The sequence below is a fragment of the Anabas testudineus genome, chromosome 12 (genome assembly GCF_900324465.2).
Source record: "Anabas testudineus chromosome 12, fAnaTes1.2, whole genome shotgun sequence".
NCBI lineage: Eukaryota > Metazoa > Chordata > Actinopteri > Anabantiformes > Anabantidae > Anabas > Anabas testudineus.
This window is the reverse complement of record NC_046621.1, coordinates 474,514-488,278: the sequence shown is the minus strand read 5'-3', so window position 1 is coordinate 488,278 and position 13,765 is coordinate 474,514. Positions and strand designations below refer to the sequence as shown.

The 13,765-nt window shown below is 41.8% G+C and overlaps 1 protein-coding gene and 1 long non-coding RNA gene across 2 annotated transcripts; one reads left to right on the top strand and one right to left on the bottom strand.

Annotated features, from left to right (window-relative positions):
- Positions 1 to 316: 316 nt before the first annotated feature.
- LOC113159233 lies at positions 317 to 1,527 on the top strand. Its single transcript, XR_003298608.1, has 3 exons — positions 317 to 480; positions 637 to 732; positions 1,385 to 1,527. It is a non-coding gene; the product is annotated as an uncharacterized LOC113159233 (long non-coding RNA).
- A 6,842-nt stretch (positions 1,528 to 8,369) lies between these two features.
- On the bottom strand, positions 8,370 to 11,966 carry LOC113158480 (putative C-type lectin domain family 20 member A). The gene is made up of 5 exons (XM_026354403.1): positions 11,954 to 11,966; positions 11,477 to 11,860; positions 10,799 to 11,131; positions 10,596 to 10,716; positions 8,370 to 8,556 (listed from the first exon to the last, which is right to left on the bottom strand). Exons 1-5 carry the CDS (start codon positions 11,964 to 11,966, stop codon positions 8,370 to 8,372), a joined length of 1,038 nt encoding a protein of 345 aa, XP_026210188.1.
- Between the last annotated feature and the right edge of the window lie 1,799 nt (positions 11,967 to 13,765).

Below are 13,765 nucleotides of genomic sequence, written 5' to 3'. Positions count from 1 at the left end.
TTTCGTTAAATTTTCTATATTCTCTCTCTTTAGGCTAAAAGTGAAGCACCTGTTTGGTGGAGTTTTTAATCAGGTAAGCTGTGTGCATTTTCAGTACAAAACACTGAAACCAGTAAAATGACTTGGAGGTGCAAAGTTTGTGTTACCACCATTGATAAAAGATTATATTTACTTTTCAGGCAAGAGGAGTAGAAACAATCCAGACAAACAAGCTCCCCATACTAACATTTAAAGACCGAAGTGTATTTCCTTCCTAACTTCCCAAGAAGTGAAGATGCTGTGAGCCTTGAACAACTATTAGATATATTTTGGCATTTTATCTTTCAGTTTTTACATTAAACAACTTATAACAAATGTTCAAATATATATATTCTAATATTCTGCTATGTGTGGTTTTTCAACACAGACCATACATTCTTCATTCGTTCAGGAAAAGTAGCTGAAGTTCTGCATCAGCTGTTCCGGATTTATGACCTTCAGGTAAGTTATTTAAACAAATTGGTACCTGAACATACTAACATTGGGAATCTTAGGTTTACCACACAAAGAAATGAAAGAGACACATTATTATACGTTTTTTTTTTTGCTGTGACCTTTACCATCCATGCTGAAACAAGTTCTGTTCTCACACTCAAGGATCAAATTGATGTTGATGTGAGACGTGCTGCTGTCCTTCGAGCTCTTCCTGCATATCTGCATGAGGACGACTCAACATTTCTTAAGATGTGAGATGTAAGTTAGCACATTGTTTATAGTTTAGGCAACAGTTCATTTATATAAACAAATGTCATTATGCTAAAGAATAACGTGCAATATGCCTGGTGTGATTAGGGCACATTATTAAACCTTCAGATTTTCATCACATTCAGATTAAAGTTGCATTTAATTATCAACAAGAGAGTTTTTTTTTTTCATCATTAATTGGACTAATCCACCAACCTGGTTCATGGACTGTTTAACTAAAAGAGTATAATGTTATGGGAGTTTCTGAAGATTTGTTTACCCAAATGAATAGAAGTGATTGGAAGTCATGCTTTTCCTTCATGCAAGTACTTTTACCTAATTTTTACTTATTTAATGTGATCAATATGGAGGCATTAATTAGATGTTTATACTGTATGAGAGGATGTGGGAGATAAGCAACAATTTGTGTGTTGGGTCACTAAATCTTTAATATGAAAATGTTGTGAATTATTCCAGATAAACACATTTTAACAACTATAGCCCATTTTGTGTCGACCTGTTAAGTAGGACAGCACTCTCCACATCTGAATGGGTTGACCCTTACACCATTATTGCATGGCTCAATTTGATTGATACTGTCTACCTTTGGAGATACCATAGGCGATGTTCCCCAAGTAAGGTAACCTTATTTTCTCTTCAGTTGTCACAGGTTGAACAACCAGACACAGGTGACCAGTTGGACTCCTCTTAATCAACTCCACCTCCAGCAACATTCTTCTCTCCAGATAGGATTTCAGTTGTGCTTGAGGGTAATGTAGTTGTTGATTGCACCACACTGGCTGATGCTTTGTAATGCTTTTGGCACTCATTTATGCCCTGCATCTGAGCTACCTAAATAAGTTGGCCAACACATTTAACTTTATCCAGAATGTGTTGATGGGCCTAGATGATGGGAAGTTAAGGCCCAGGGTGCTGAGTCTTAAAAAGGACCTTTTTATCAGTGGAGTAATCTGATGTGACTTTATTATCTTGAAGATTGTACACATGCACTACAGTCACTTTTGTAACATAGTTAGCAATTGAAGTATTTTTTTATGATTTGTTCATTTTTAAATTAGGTAAATGTGAAGAAGTTTAGCCATAGTATGTAATTACATTGATCAATGTGGGTAATATGTAACACTTATATATTGTTAGAAGTGTTTACACGTTTTCTTGCACCGTTTTTGATGCTATTTTGTCGAGCAGTGTTGACTTGAGTGATGGTTACTTAATAAGACGTAAATTGTTTTGAAACTGCCTATTATTCTGTTGGGTGTAATCTACTGTTAAGTGTATGGGTTTAACAATTGTAGTGGTTTAAAAACTACTTTAAACACAACTTCTCGTAATCAGTTCAAACGGCCTTTACGTATAGTATTGTGTTTTAATTTGAGTTTTAGTTAAGCAAAGCTTTTACGTTAGAGTAGAGGGGTGATACAACTTATTTACAGTACGCTTACTTGAAAAATCTATTACTGCGCCCCTCTAATCTTTTTTGGTTACCTGTGTACGGGATAGAGAAAAGAGGGAAACGAGACTGAACGTCGTGCTGTAGCGGAACTGGAATCAGAACAAGGGAAAAACAATGATGAAAAAAGCAGTATGGAGAACTTACCAAAATCACGTAGTAGCAAGTGAAAACGAAGTGGGTAGACACGCACTTGGAGTAAAGTGGTTTTGGGACTGATGAAAAACAAGTGGATTGGTAAGTCAAAGTTTCTTAGGTAAGCAGTTGCATACGAATCGGGTGAGTGTAGTAAACTGAGCGGGTGTTTACCTAGGGTCGGGAAAAAGTAGAAAGGAAGGGAAGCCCGGACGGCACAAGCCGGGTGTTGACCCAATTCTGATTCCGAACATTCCGGGTTTAATTGCTGCCACGTTGCTGAGCTTGGATAAGGGTGACAGGCGTAAATAGACAATCTCCGGCGGACCAGGAAAACGGCGCAACAGCTGAACAGACGACCAAGGCGGGAGAGACAGAACGGCCCGGTGCTGAAAACTAGTAGGTACGAAGAGAGAGCTATATATAGAGAGCAATAGAGAGCGCGAGATGAGAGAGAGCCAAGGAGAGATGCTAGATAGCAAGACGATTCTAGATCGAGAAAGAGAGCCAGACGAGAGAGAGCGATTAGAGCACTGATCGAAGAGAGAGAGCTAAGCGAGATAGAGAGAGGCGAAGAGCATACAGCTGAGCAAGCTGAGAGAGATAGAGAGACGAGTCAAGCAACGGAGGAAAGAAGAGAGATCGCACAGATTCACGAGCAGTCGAGATAGAGTAGAGCACTAGAGGTAATGAGCGAATGAGTTAGTCATAGGTGAGTAGATGGGCGAGTCAAGAGAGGAGACTAGAGAGGCAAGTAAGCGAGAGCAGAAGCAGAGAGAGAGCGAGAGCAAGTAGCGAGAGTAGACAAGAGATGATGGAGAGAGAGCAAGAGCGAGATATACAGAAGAGCAGGGGAGTGAGATAGCAAAGACGAGACAAGAGTGCGACGAGAGCTTAGAGAGATGAGAGAGCCAGAAGAGCAAGGGAGTGAGAGAGCATAGCAGAGCGCGTAGCAAGAGCAGGAGAGAAGCTAGGAGAGAGGAGAGCGAGGAGAGAGAGCAAAGAGACGGAGAGAGAGAGACGTAGAGAGAGACGAGAGAGGAGAGATGAGAGTAGTAAGAGGATAGCGAGATAGATAGAGAGAGCAAGAGAGCGAGCGATGAGCAAGCGTAGCTAGAGCAAGAGAGGAAGCAAGGAGAGCGATATGAGCAAGAGAAGAGCGGAGGTAGAGGATAGCAAGAGTAGAGAGGAAGAGAGAGAGGAGAAAGAGACGGAGAGAGAGCAGAGATTAGAGCAAGAAGACGAGGAGCAGGAGATCAGTAGAGGATATAGATGAGGAAAGCAAGAAAGAGATAGCGTCAGCGGATAGAAGAAAGGAGAGAGAGAGACGGAGAGTGAGATAGAGAGAAGAGAGGAGAAGAGAGAAGATCGAGAGCAGAGAGCATAGAGAGAGAAGATAGAGGAAGAGAGAGACAAGAGAGAGAGAAGAGAGAGACGAGAGAGAGAAGAGATAGAGAGTAGAGAGAGAAGATGAGAGAGAGAGAGAGAGAATAAGAGAGAGAGAGAGAGAGAGACCGAGAGAGAAGAGAGAGATAGAGAGAGAAGAAGATGAGGAGGAGAGAGTAGAGAAGAGAACATGAATGAAGAGAGCAGATCGAGTAGAGAAGAGAGCAGCAGAGCGAGAAGAAGATGCAGCTAGAGAGAGGAGCATCAGAGAGAGAGAGAGATGAGAGAGAGAGAGAAGAGAGAAAGAGAGAAGAGAGAGAGATAAGAAGAGATAGAGAAAGATAAGAGAGAGGAGAGATAGAGAGAGAATGAGAGAGAGAAGATAAGAGCGAGAAGAGAGAAGGAGCGAGGAGAAGAGGCACGAATCGAGTAGGGAAGAGAGAGCAGAGAGGAGATAAGAGAGAGAATGAGAGAGAAGAATGAGAAGAGAAGAGAATAGAGGATAGAGAGAGTGGAAGGAGAGGAATGAGAGAGAAAGATAGATAATTAGAGAAGAGAGATAATAGATAGAGAGGAGAAGAGAGATATAGATAGAAGAGAAGAGATAGATAGAGAGATAAGAGAAATAAGAGAAGAGAGAAGAGAGAGAGAGATAAGAGATTAGAAGAGAATGAGAAAGAGAGATGAGAAGTAGGAGATTACGAGAGTAGATAGATGGGATATGATGAGAGAGAGAAGGAATAGATAATAGGCGATATAAAGATATGGCAATATTAGGCTAGATAGAGGAGCGTAGAGAATAGGATAGAGTAGAGTATAGAATGATAAGATATTATATATAGATATATTATAGATATATATATATATTATATAGAGTTATATTATATATATATATATAGATATTATATATATATAGCATATAATTATATACTTTAGTATATAACATATCATATATTCCGACTGGTCGAGGGATCAACCCTCACAGAAGGAGAACACAGTAGCTCTGATCACACTCTTCACAATTCTGTGTTGAAGTGTTGAATGAGAGCATCAGCTTTACAGAGTGTATCCAAAATTTGCAAGAGAGAATCCAGGAGATCAAATAAAAACAGAACAACACTAAGGACAAATATTTAATGAAGCCATGAGATAGACATCAGAGACAGTCATTAGCTATGACTAATCTGACTATTTAATGTAAAAAATCTGAATTCTGCTTCTTCAGCACACAAGACAAATGGGAATGTCAAGATTTTATCCACTTTACATCTGAACATTGTTCCTGAAACATGACTGAGTGTTAAAGTCAGAGACTCTTTCAAACAACCAAACACCTCTATGCCTCGGCCCATTCCACGTGTTACAGGCTAAATCATAGTAATATGATAAACTTCAATAGTCTTCAATCACCTAGTTACCTTCATGTCTTCAGCAGTATTCTGTATCACGTTAGAATCTCATCTGAACCAACTCAGCCAACAAACAGAGATGTCTGTGGAAAACATTGGAATTCAACAGCCGAGATGAGAAGCAGAGTGGATGAAGGAACCAGAGCTGGACTGAAGTACATGTGGACAAAACTATACAGTTGAAACAGATTTTAAAAATCAGATTGTGTCTGAGATCTGTCTGACTTCAGTTAGGATTTGGTTTCCTGCCTTTGGACCTGGAAACTGGACGTTACATTCAGTTTCACGTGAGGACAGAAGGTGTCTCCTGAGTGAGATGGATCAATCTGAGGATGTGTCACGAGCTGGATGAAGGACTCCATGGCCAGAGATCAGACAGGACAGTACCCAGTAGTCAATCTTTAATTTATATCGACAGAACACGGTAAATCAATGAATTGAATGAAACAGTCACTAGATGGGAGGAGATGAGGTAGGGTGAGTATGGTGGTCTGGTTGGAAACCGGAAGTGACGTCAAAACCAACATGGCTGACCAACGGAGAGCACATGGACAAAATGGAGGACAATGGAGATGGTGAATGGTGGCGACTGAGAACCAGTGGAGAGTGTCCAGGAGTGTAACCAGAGTAACAGAATCACAATGAGGAAACAGTCACAGAATGTGATGAAATCCAATGTCCAAAGCAATGCAAATAAATGTCTTGTGTGGAAAAACAGTCTGGGGTAATGAACACCAGCAGTCCAAACAATAAATCCAAAAGGCTAAACTCAGGTCAAGGGTAATCCAGGTCATACACGGTTATGGCAGTTCAGAGGTAAGTCCGGCAGGCAAAATCCACAACAGAAAGACAATCCAGGTCGAAACACAAAGGGATCCAAACAGTCTGAGCGGGGAAGGGGACAACAAGGGAGAAAAAAGAACAGAGGGAGAACTCACTGAACTAAAGGGGTAAACAGGAAGCAGAGTCAGGTCAGGCTGGTCCAGTGAAGGGGAATCCAGGGTAGACAGGGTAGAAGGGGTACAGATCTGGGAAAGGGAATCAGGCAGGTACGGATACGGGTCTGGTACCGTGAGCAGGGGGAATGACGGGGAAGAAACAGAACTCACAGCACCAGGGGGTCAGGCAAGAGACGGGGTCCAAAGCAGGCAAAGTCCGAAAAATCCAAAACAAATCAGTCCAAGAGAAAACGCTGGATAGTGTCCGAGAGTTTAGAACAGACTATCTGGCAGGGGAGAAAGGTGAGCAGGCCGGTATTTATAGAGTGGGGGGAAAGCAGGTGTAGTCAATTAAGTGAGTGTGTGTAATCAGACTGGGAAGAGGAAACAGGAAGTGGCAAAATAAGAGCATGGGGGGAATCACAAGCAGCAACGAGGCCGGAATCATGACAGGATGAAATACATGTGTTTTTCTCTTGATTTCATCATAGGAATGTAAGAGACCAAGCAGCCAGGTAAGAGGAAACACAGATGGATTATCAAAAAAAGGGTTTATTTATCCAAAAATAGGAAAGGAAAATTACACAAAATAGTTAAGAACTCTTAGGGCCCATAAAAGAGTAAACAAAAGAAACTAAACTTAGTAGACTAAGTAGACTAGACAAACATAACTTTAACGGAATAAACCGACTAACCAAAACCAACTGACCTCCCTTAAGGAACACACAAGGGAACATATATAATGGCTGATCAGACCATTTGACACACAGGGGGTAACTACAAACAACTAGTACTAACAAAACCCCAAAACCCACTAAACATAACAGTCGGTCTTTTCAGTTGTTGGAGTTAACAGATAGATATGAAAAGTAATCACATTAACAACTGAATTTTTTTGTCTACAAGTACAAAGATGATGAAGAAGTTCTGTTTTCAGCAGTGTTTTAAATATTAAAGTGAGGTGGCTGAGCGTGCAGAGTTCTGCAGCTCATTCCACCATCATGGGATCACTGAGCTGAACAGTTTTCCTTGGTGTCGACTGTGTGGTGCTGGTACCACCAGACGTCGTTCCCTGGTTGAGCGCAGTGGACGGGAGGGGATGTAGACCTGAACGATTGAATTGAGATAAGATGGAGCTGTGGAGTTAACCACTCTGTAGGCAAGAGACAGAGCTTTGAACCTGATCCTTGCAGCCACAGGAAGCCAGTGCAAAGATCTGAAGGGTGGTGTGACATGAGACCTTTTAGGTTGATTAAAAATGAGGCGTGCTGCCGCATTTTGGATCATCTGGAGGGGTTTGGTCGTGGATGCCGGTAAACCCATCAGTAGTGCATTGCAGTAATCCAGGCGAGATAAGATCAACGCCTGTACAATGAGTTGGGTCGTGTACTCCATCAGGTAGGGTCTGATCTTTCTGATATTGTGGAGGGAATATCTACACGACCTAGAGACTGTGGCGATGTGTTCCGTGAAGGTCAGCTGGTCATCAATGATGACCCCCAGGTTTCTGGCTGACTTAGTAGGGGATATCACCGCAGATCCAATGTTAATGCTGATGTTGTGTTGAGTTGAAGGTCTGGCAGGGAAGACTAGAAGTTCAGTTTTGGGTATGTTGAGTTGAAGGTGTCTTTTTCTCATCCAGGCAGAGATGTCAGAGAGACAGGCAGAGATGCGAGATGAAACAGTTGAGTCATCCGGCAGAAAAGACAGGAACATTCGCTTAGAGATAGTCTGAACCTCCTGCAGCATTAAGATCCAGACCTTAGCCCATCAGAGCTGATGTGTAAGGACATGAAGGACATCAGACGTCCTGAGAATCTGTCTGAGCTGAAGCAGTTTGTGAGAAGAACAGTCCAAAGTTCAGGTCTGATCCACAGCTACAGGAAGAACCTGCTGCCAAAGGTTCAAACCAGTTATTAAAACACTGTTTCACTTACTTGTGTGATTAATAAAGACATAAAAGATCAGAACTGTTTGTGTTTTATCATCTTAGAAATATTGTGTTTCTTCATATTTGGGAAGATGGTGAAGATCAGGTCACAGTTCAGGACCAAGTTATGTAGAAAACCAGGAAACGGCACCACAAAGTATTTAAACTGTAAAATATCTCACAGTAAAAAGAATTGATGTCATTAGCATCTTTCAGCTAAACAAGAACAATGTCACAGTAAATGAGCAGTGAATCACAAACCTGCAGTGAAACTTTTCACTTACTTTTAATTTCACCGGAAACATGAAGGAACAGGAATAAACAGATGAATAGATACAGACAGAGTAGAGAAAGACAGAAAGCTGAGAGTAACGCACTCAATACATGTCGCATGAGTGCGGCAGTTCCGGGTGCATCAGTTCGGCGGGTGGAGCCGGAAGGAGCGGGCCTCCTCCTCCATCATGCCAGCAGGTGGTTTCGAAGAAGAGGCCATAGGTGCGCCACCACGACTTCAAATGTCGGCTCCATCCAGAACTGGTGGTCACGTCGGAGTAGCTGGAGAAGCTGGAAAACACAGGATGGAGAGTGAGAGACTAAGGAAGGTATCCTGTATCGACAAAGATAGAAGCTGAAAAGTTAACGAGATCTATAACAGAGTCAAGATTAACATACAGAGGTATAAGCACACAGTATAACGCCAAGCAGTATGTAACAGAACATAGTTAGTCATCGGATATGTAAGAACAGCAATACAAGGAAAACAGAGTAGAGGTAACAGTATATTCTCAGATAAGCAAATTATAACGGAAACATAATCTTATTAACATAATCATATTAACATAATCATATTAACATAATCATATTAACGTCATATTAACATCATCATATTAACATAATCATATTAACATCATCATATTAACATCATCATATTAACATAATCATATTAACGTCATCATATTAACATCATCATATTAACATCATCATATTAACATCATCATATTAACATCATCATATTAACGTCATCATATTAACATAATCATATTAACATCATCATATTAACATCATCATATTAACATAATCATATTAACATAACCATATTAACATCATCATATTAACATCATCATATTAACATAATCATATTAACGTCATCATATTAACATCATCATATTAACATCATCATATTAACATCATCATATTAACATCATCATATTAACATCATCATATTAACATCATAATATTAATGTAAATGTTCTGCACTTATATAGCGCTTTTCTACCTAGCTGGTACTCAAAGCGCTTTACACTGCTTCTCATTCACCCATTCACACGCACAAGCACACACACATTCACACACCGATGGCAGAGCTGCTATGCAGCTGACCTGACTCACCGGGGGCAACTAGGGGTTCAGTATCTTGCCCAAGGACACTTTGGCATGTGACGTGGCAGCCGGGAATCGAACCACTCTAGATGCTCTACCTATTGAGCCACAGCCACCCCAAATAATATTAATGTCATCATATTAACATCACAGGAGACACCCGCTGATCTTCTGTTAGAAGAAACTGTTCAGATAATGAAAGTGTTGAATGTTGCAGTGAATCCGTCTCTTCCTCAAGTTGATCACTAACAGTAGGCAGAGACTAGTTCTCTGTCTCAGTGATCATTTATCTGTGAACTCCACGTCAACAGATGGTGGTGTCAACAAAAAGCTTTGGAGCTGTGACAAAAGCTGGATTGAAGCTAAAACCCACAAACCGGACTCAGCTGCAGATGTTCTGTCAGGATCAATGGACTGTGAGTGTCTATTGTTCTGTATCTGCACTACTACATGTAATGGAGTAAAAATATGTAGTAATAATTAATAAGAACTGAACAATCAGAAGAAATTGAATATTTTAAATGGAGCGTTTGGAGTTTTAGTTTTAGTTAAAGTGAAGCCAGAGTCGCTTCACTTGGTTTCTTCACTTGGTCAGACTGATATAAAGTTTTTATATTTGACATATTTGTGGAAGCAACAACCAGGCTTCAGCTGGGTGGATGTTCCTCCGTCACTCTCTCCTTATCCGTTGAACGACGACAGAGCATCTTCTCACCTCTTTCCACTGTGCTCAGGAAAATTTGTGTTTGTGTTTTTAGTCTTCATCCCAGTGGAAACAAGCAGCTTATTCTAACTGGACTCTACTTAAACAGGTTGGATGCTGTTAAAGTTCTGACGCCCACTGGATGTTAACTAGAGCTCCTGAGTATTTATAAGTTCATACAAAACACATTTAAAGAGACAATTTTAGACCCTGGTCTCTTTTTATGTTCTCTTAAATTAGCAAACTTTGGAGGATAGAACAGTTCTGTATCTTCATCCCTTCACACACTACACCATGATTCCCATAATGAGACGCAGTATGTTTAGAGTTAACGTGGAGTCTGTTCAAATGATAGAAGGAATGATCCATCTTCTGTGTAGATAATAAAACTAACGTAGCACCAATCAAACCAGCAGAACCACAGTTCAGTAACAAACCCTCAGTTCCTCTGCAGAACAATATGTTCTACAATAGAAACATTAAGTTATTCATTATTCACGTGTTTTAATCTCACAGTTACTCCAGGACGTCTTTTAACATCATCACCTTCTGCAGGATGTCTTGGTTCAGCTCCTCCATGTCCACAGAGGAGTCCGGGTTCTTCAGCACCACCTGCACCAGCAGCTTCTTCATCACAGAATCTGTTTGATTTTAAAACACTGTCAACATTGAATTGCTGCAGTTTCATACAGTTTGTAATGTGTGGAACAGGAATCAACTTACCTGCAAAACACACAAAGTAGAATTTGACCGAACAGCCCAGATTGATCCATTTACCAACGTCTGAAGCCGCACAAGTGTCTGTCTGTGCAGCAGTTGGAGCAAGTCCAGGAACCCAGTTACTGCATGAAAGTGGGCTCCCGTCAGTCCACTTCCACGAGTCTCTGTAGAGGCCGATCCATGTGTACGTGAGCACGGTCATCTTCTTCATCTGATCATTCTCAGTCTGGTTCCTCACGCTGGCCAGGTCCGTGTAGTGGTCCCTGCAGTACTGCTGAGCACCCGTCCAGCTCATGGCCAGATACACGAAGACGAAGCTCGATGAAGGGTTCTTGTCTGAAAGACAAGATCGGATCATCCGTCCGGCACCACCCACCCTCAGTTATTGTTCCTGACTGTTTTATTTATTCTCATGTTGTTTCTGTTATCAGGCAGAGAAGCTGCTAAGAAAATGTGACTGTGGCTCATTAATAGTTGTTGTTACTGAGTTACAGGTAAAATCAGTTTCCAACAGAAAATGAGTTTTTCAGGACTGAACTGGATTATTTTAGAATCCACCTACGTTCTTTAGGAAGGTACCTGTGGAAATACCTTCAGACTTAAAGTATGTGAACCATGGCACCAGCAGGCCGTCGGTGTTCCTAACGAGAACCCCGTTGGTCTGCTGGAGACTTTTCTTACCGTCGTAACAAATGAAGAACAACATGGTGATGCACGGCATGTCGGCCCATTCTCCAGTTTTCAGCATTGCTCCACAAAATATGTAGTAACTCAGACCAGCATTGGGTTCCCCAGCAGCCCACATCCTGAACCCAGCCTCTCCTTCACCAGGGTAATCCTGGTTTTCCAGAGACCACCTCCAGGCTTCAGGATCAGGTCGCAGTCCAATCCAGACATTGGTGTACCCTCCTATAACTTGATTGAGCTGAGCCAGTTCCGTCTCATTGTGCACAGTGGCCAGGTCGGTGAACCTGGATCTGCAGTGGGTCTGAGCGTCAGACCAGCTCATCGGTGTTTCAACGTAGACGTAGAAACGAGGAGAACAGGACGGCAGAAAACACAGTCCTGTGGTGGGGACACAAAGTTCTACTGAAGTACTCGCTAACTTGACAGAGTGACAACACTGTGAGAAGACATGATAACAGGTTTCACTCTGACCTGAGAAGACCATCGTTAGGACCACAGTCCCACTCATGATGACAGGTTGGACTCACTCGCACCTTAAAGAGAACAGTTAGTCTGTGTGTTTGTGGTTAGGGTTAGGGGTAGTGTCTGGAAACTGGAACACAGCACTGACTGACACAGTTTCATCCTCATGCTTCTGTTTCTCTTTGGACCCTTTCCTTCCTGTCTTCTGTTCCCAGGTACCTGTCTGACCCACTACTTCCTGTCACCTGGTTCCTTTTGTAGTTGCTCCGTGTGCTCTTTACCAGTTCACCTGTTTTGCTCAATGACTCAGCGTCTCAGCTATTTTCCTAGTAGGTTGTTTTTTCTAGTTGTTTCTCTGTTTCTCTGACTGTTCACCTGGTTTATGGACTGGTTATGTTCTGGATCCGGCTCCTTGTCTCTGCTGCTGGACGTTTTGTTTTATTTGGACCTGGGTTCGATCCCCACCTGGACCTGGATTTTTAAAATCCACCTGTCTGTTCAAAGTGACTAAAATAGTTTGGGACTAATTCAAAACAGTCAGAAACAGCCGATGCTGAGTGGAATCTCTCCGTCCTGCACTTGTTCTCTCTCTGTTGTTCACGTAATTAAAGATTTGTTCCTAATTCAGGAGAATCTTTGTTTTTTTTGTAGATTTTAACCAGATTTCTAATAAATTAACATCAAACTCACAGGAGCTGTTTCAGTCGGAAACTAATTCAAGCATTTTAAACTTCAGTGTATTATGTGCTCATCACATTACATATAAAACAATAAAAAGGTATTAAATATTTTGAATTAATATTTTAATTAATACCCAAACATCACATATACAGAAGTCACATATTATCTTTCCATCCCGTTTTTCTCTGAAACACGTTGGAATAAGTAGATGTTCTGTCCTAAAATAAAATCCCGTCATGTCGGCAGTTCTTACCTTTCCTCTCGTCTTGTTGTCAGAACTGACTCCGTTCAGTCAGCGTCAGTCCATGAGTCTGTGAAACTGCACATTTTACTAGATTAGCATATTAAGGTGGATCAGAAACACAACCCCCACCCGACCTGACCTCCGTCTCTTTCTCAGAACCTTTTTTTAGCTGACAGATCATTTAAAATAGGTTTGATAGAAGGAGGTGAGAGCAGCACCAGGTGGTGCTGAACACTGGAGCCGGTACTGAACAGAATTCACCAACATTTCCAAACTGAATGAGTAAAATGTGTGAATGGTTCTGACCCAGTCGCCTTCATCGTGCCTCGGTTTGAGAGACCTGTACTATCACTGATCCAGCTCGGACTTTAAAACAACACAACACAAACTGTGGTCAAAGCTCCTCCACCCTCATTCTGGACAGATCTCCACAGAACTGTGTGACCCGCTCGACCCCCTTCACCAGATCACCCCAGACTGCAGCTCATCGTGCTGTCAGAGCAAAACACCACAAAAACAAGGACTTAGAGGACCTCAGGAGACACAGGGAGACTAAATCAGTCCTGCCCCATCAAACCAAGAGGAAGCAGAGACTGAACATTCCTGGTCCCTCCACCTGTCTGAGTGGGTGGAGGAGGCTCAGCTGAGACTGGTCCAAGTTTAGGGGAGAAGACCAACCGAAGCCCGGACACGTGTGGAGACCTGAATATTTAGAGACTTCCCAAGAAGATTCAAACTGTGGCTTCAGTACTGAACTCTGGATACTGCTGCATGTGAGATGTCAGTGTTTGAAGGGTGGTGTTCCAGCTACGTCCAGACAGAACATGATGAAGTAGTGTGACTGAACAAGTCGTCTGTGTTTTACTAGAACTCATTTGTTTTAACTATGTGTAAAA

Bases quoted from the DNA above. Each gene is read 5' to 3' on its own strand.
- LOC113158480 (XM_026354403.1), bottom strand. The intron at 11,132-11,476 runs GTAAGAAAAGTC...CTTGTCTTTCAG, and splicing joins GTTCTTCATTTGTTACGACG to ACAAGAACCCTTCATCGAGC. The intron at 10,717-10,798 runs GTAAGTTGATTC...AAAATCAAACAG, and splicing joins CTACTTTGTGTGTTTTGCAG to ATTCTGTGATGAAGAAGCTG.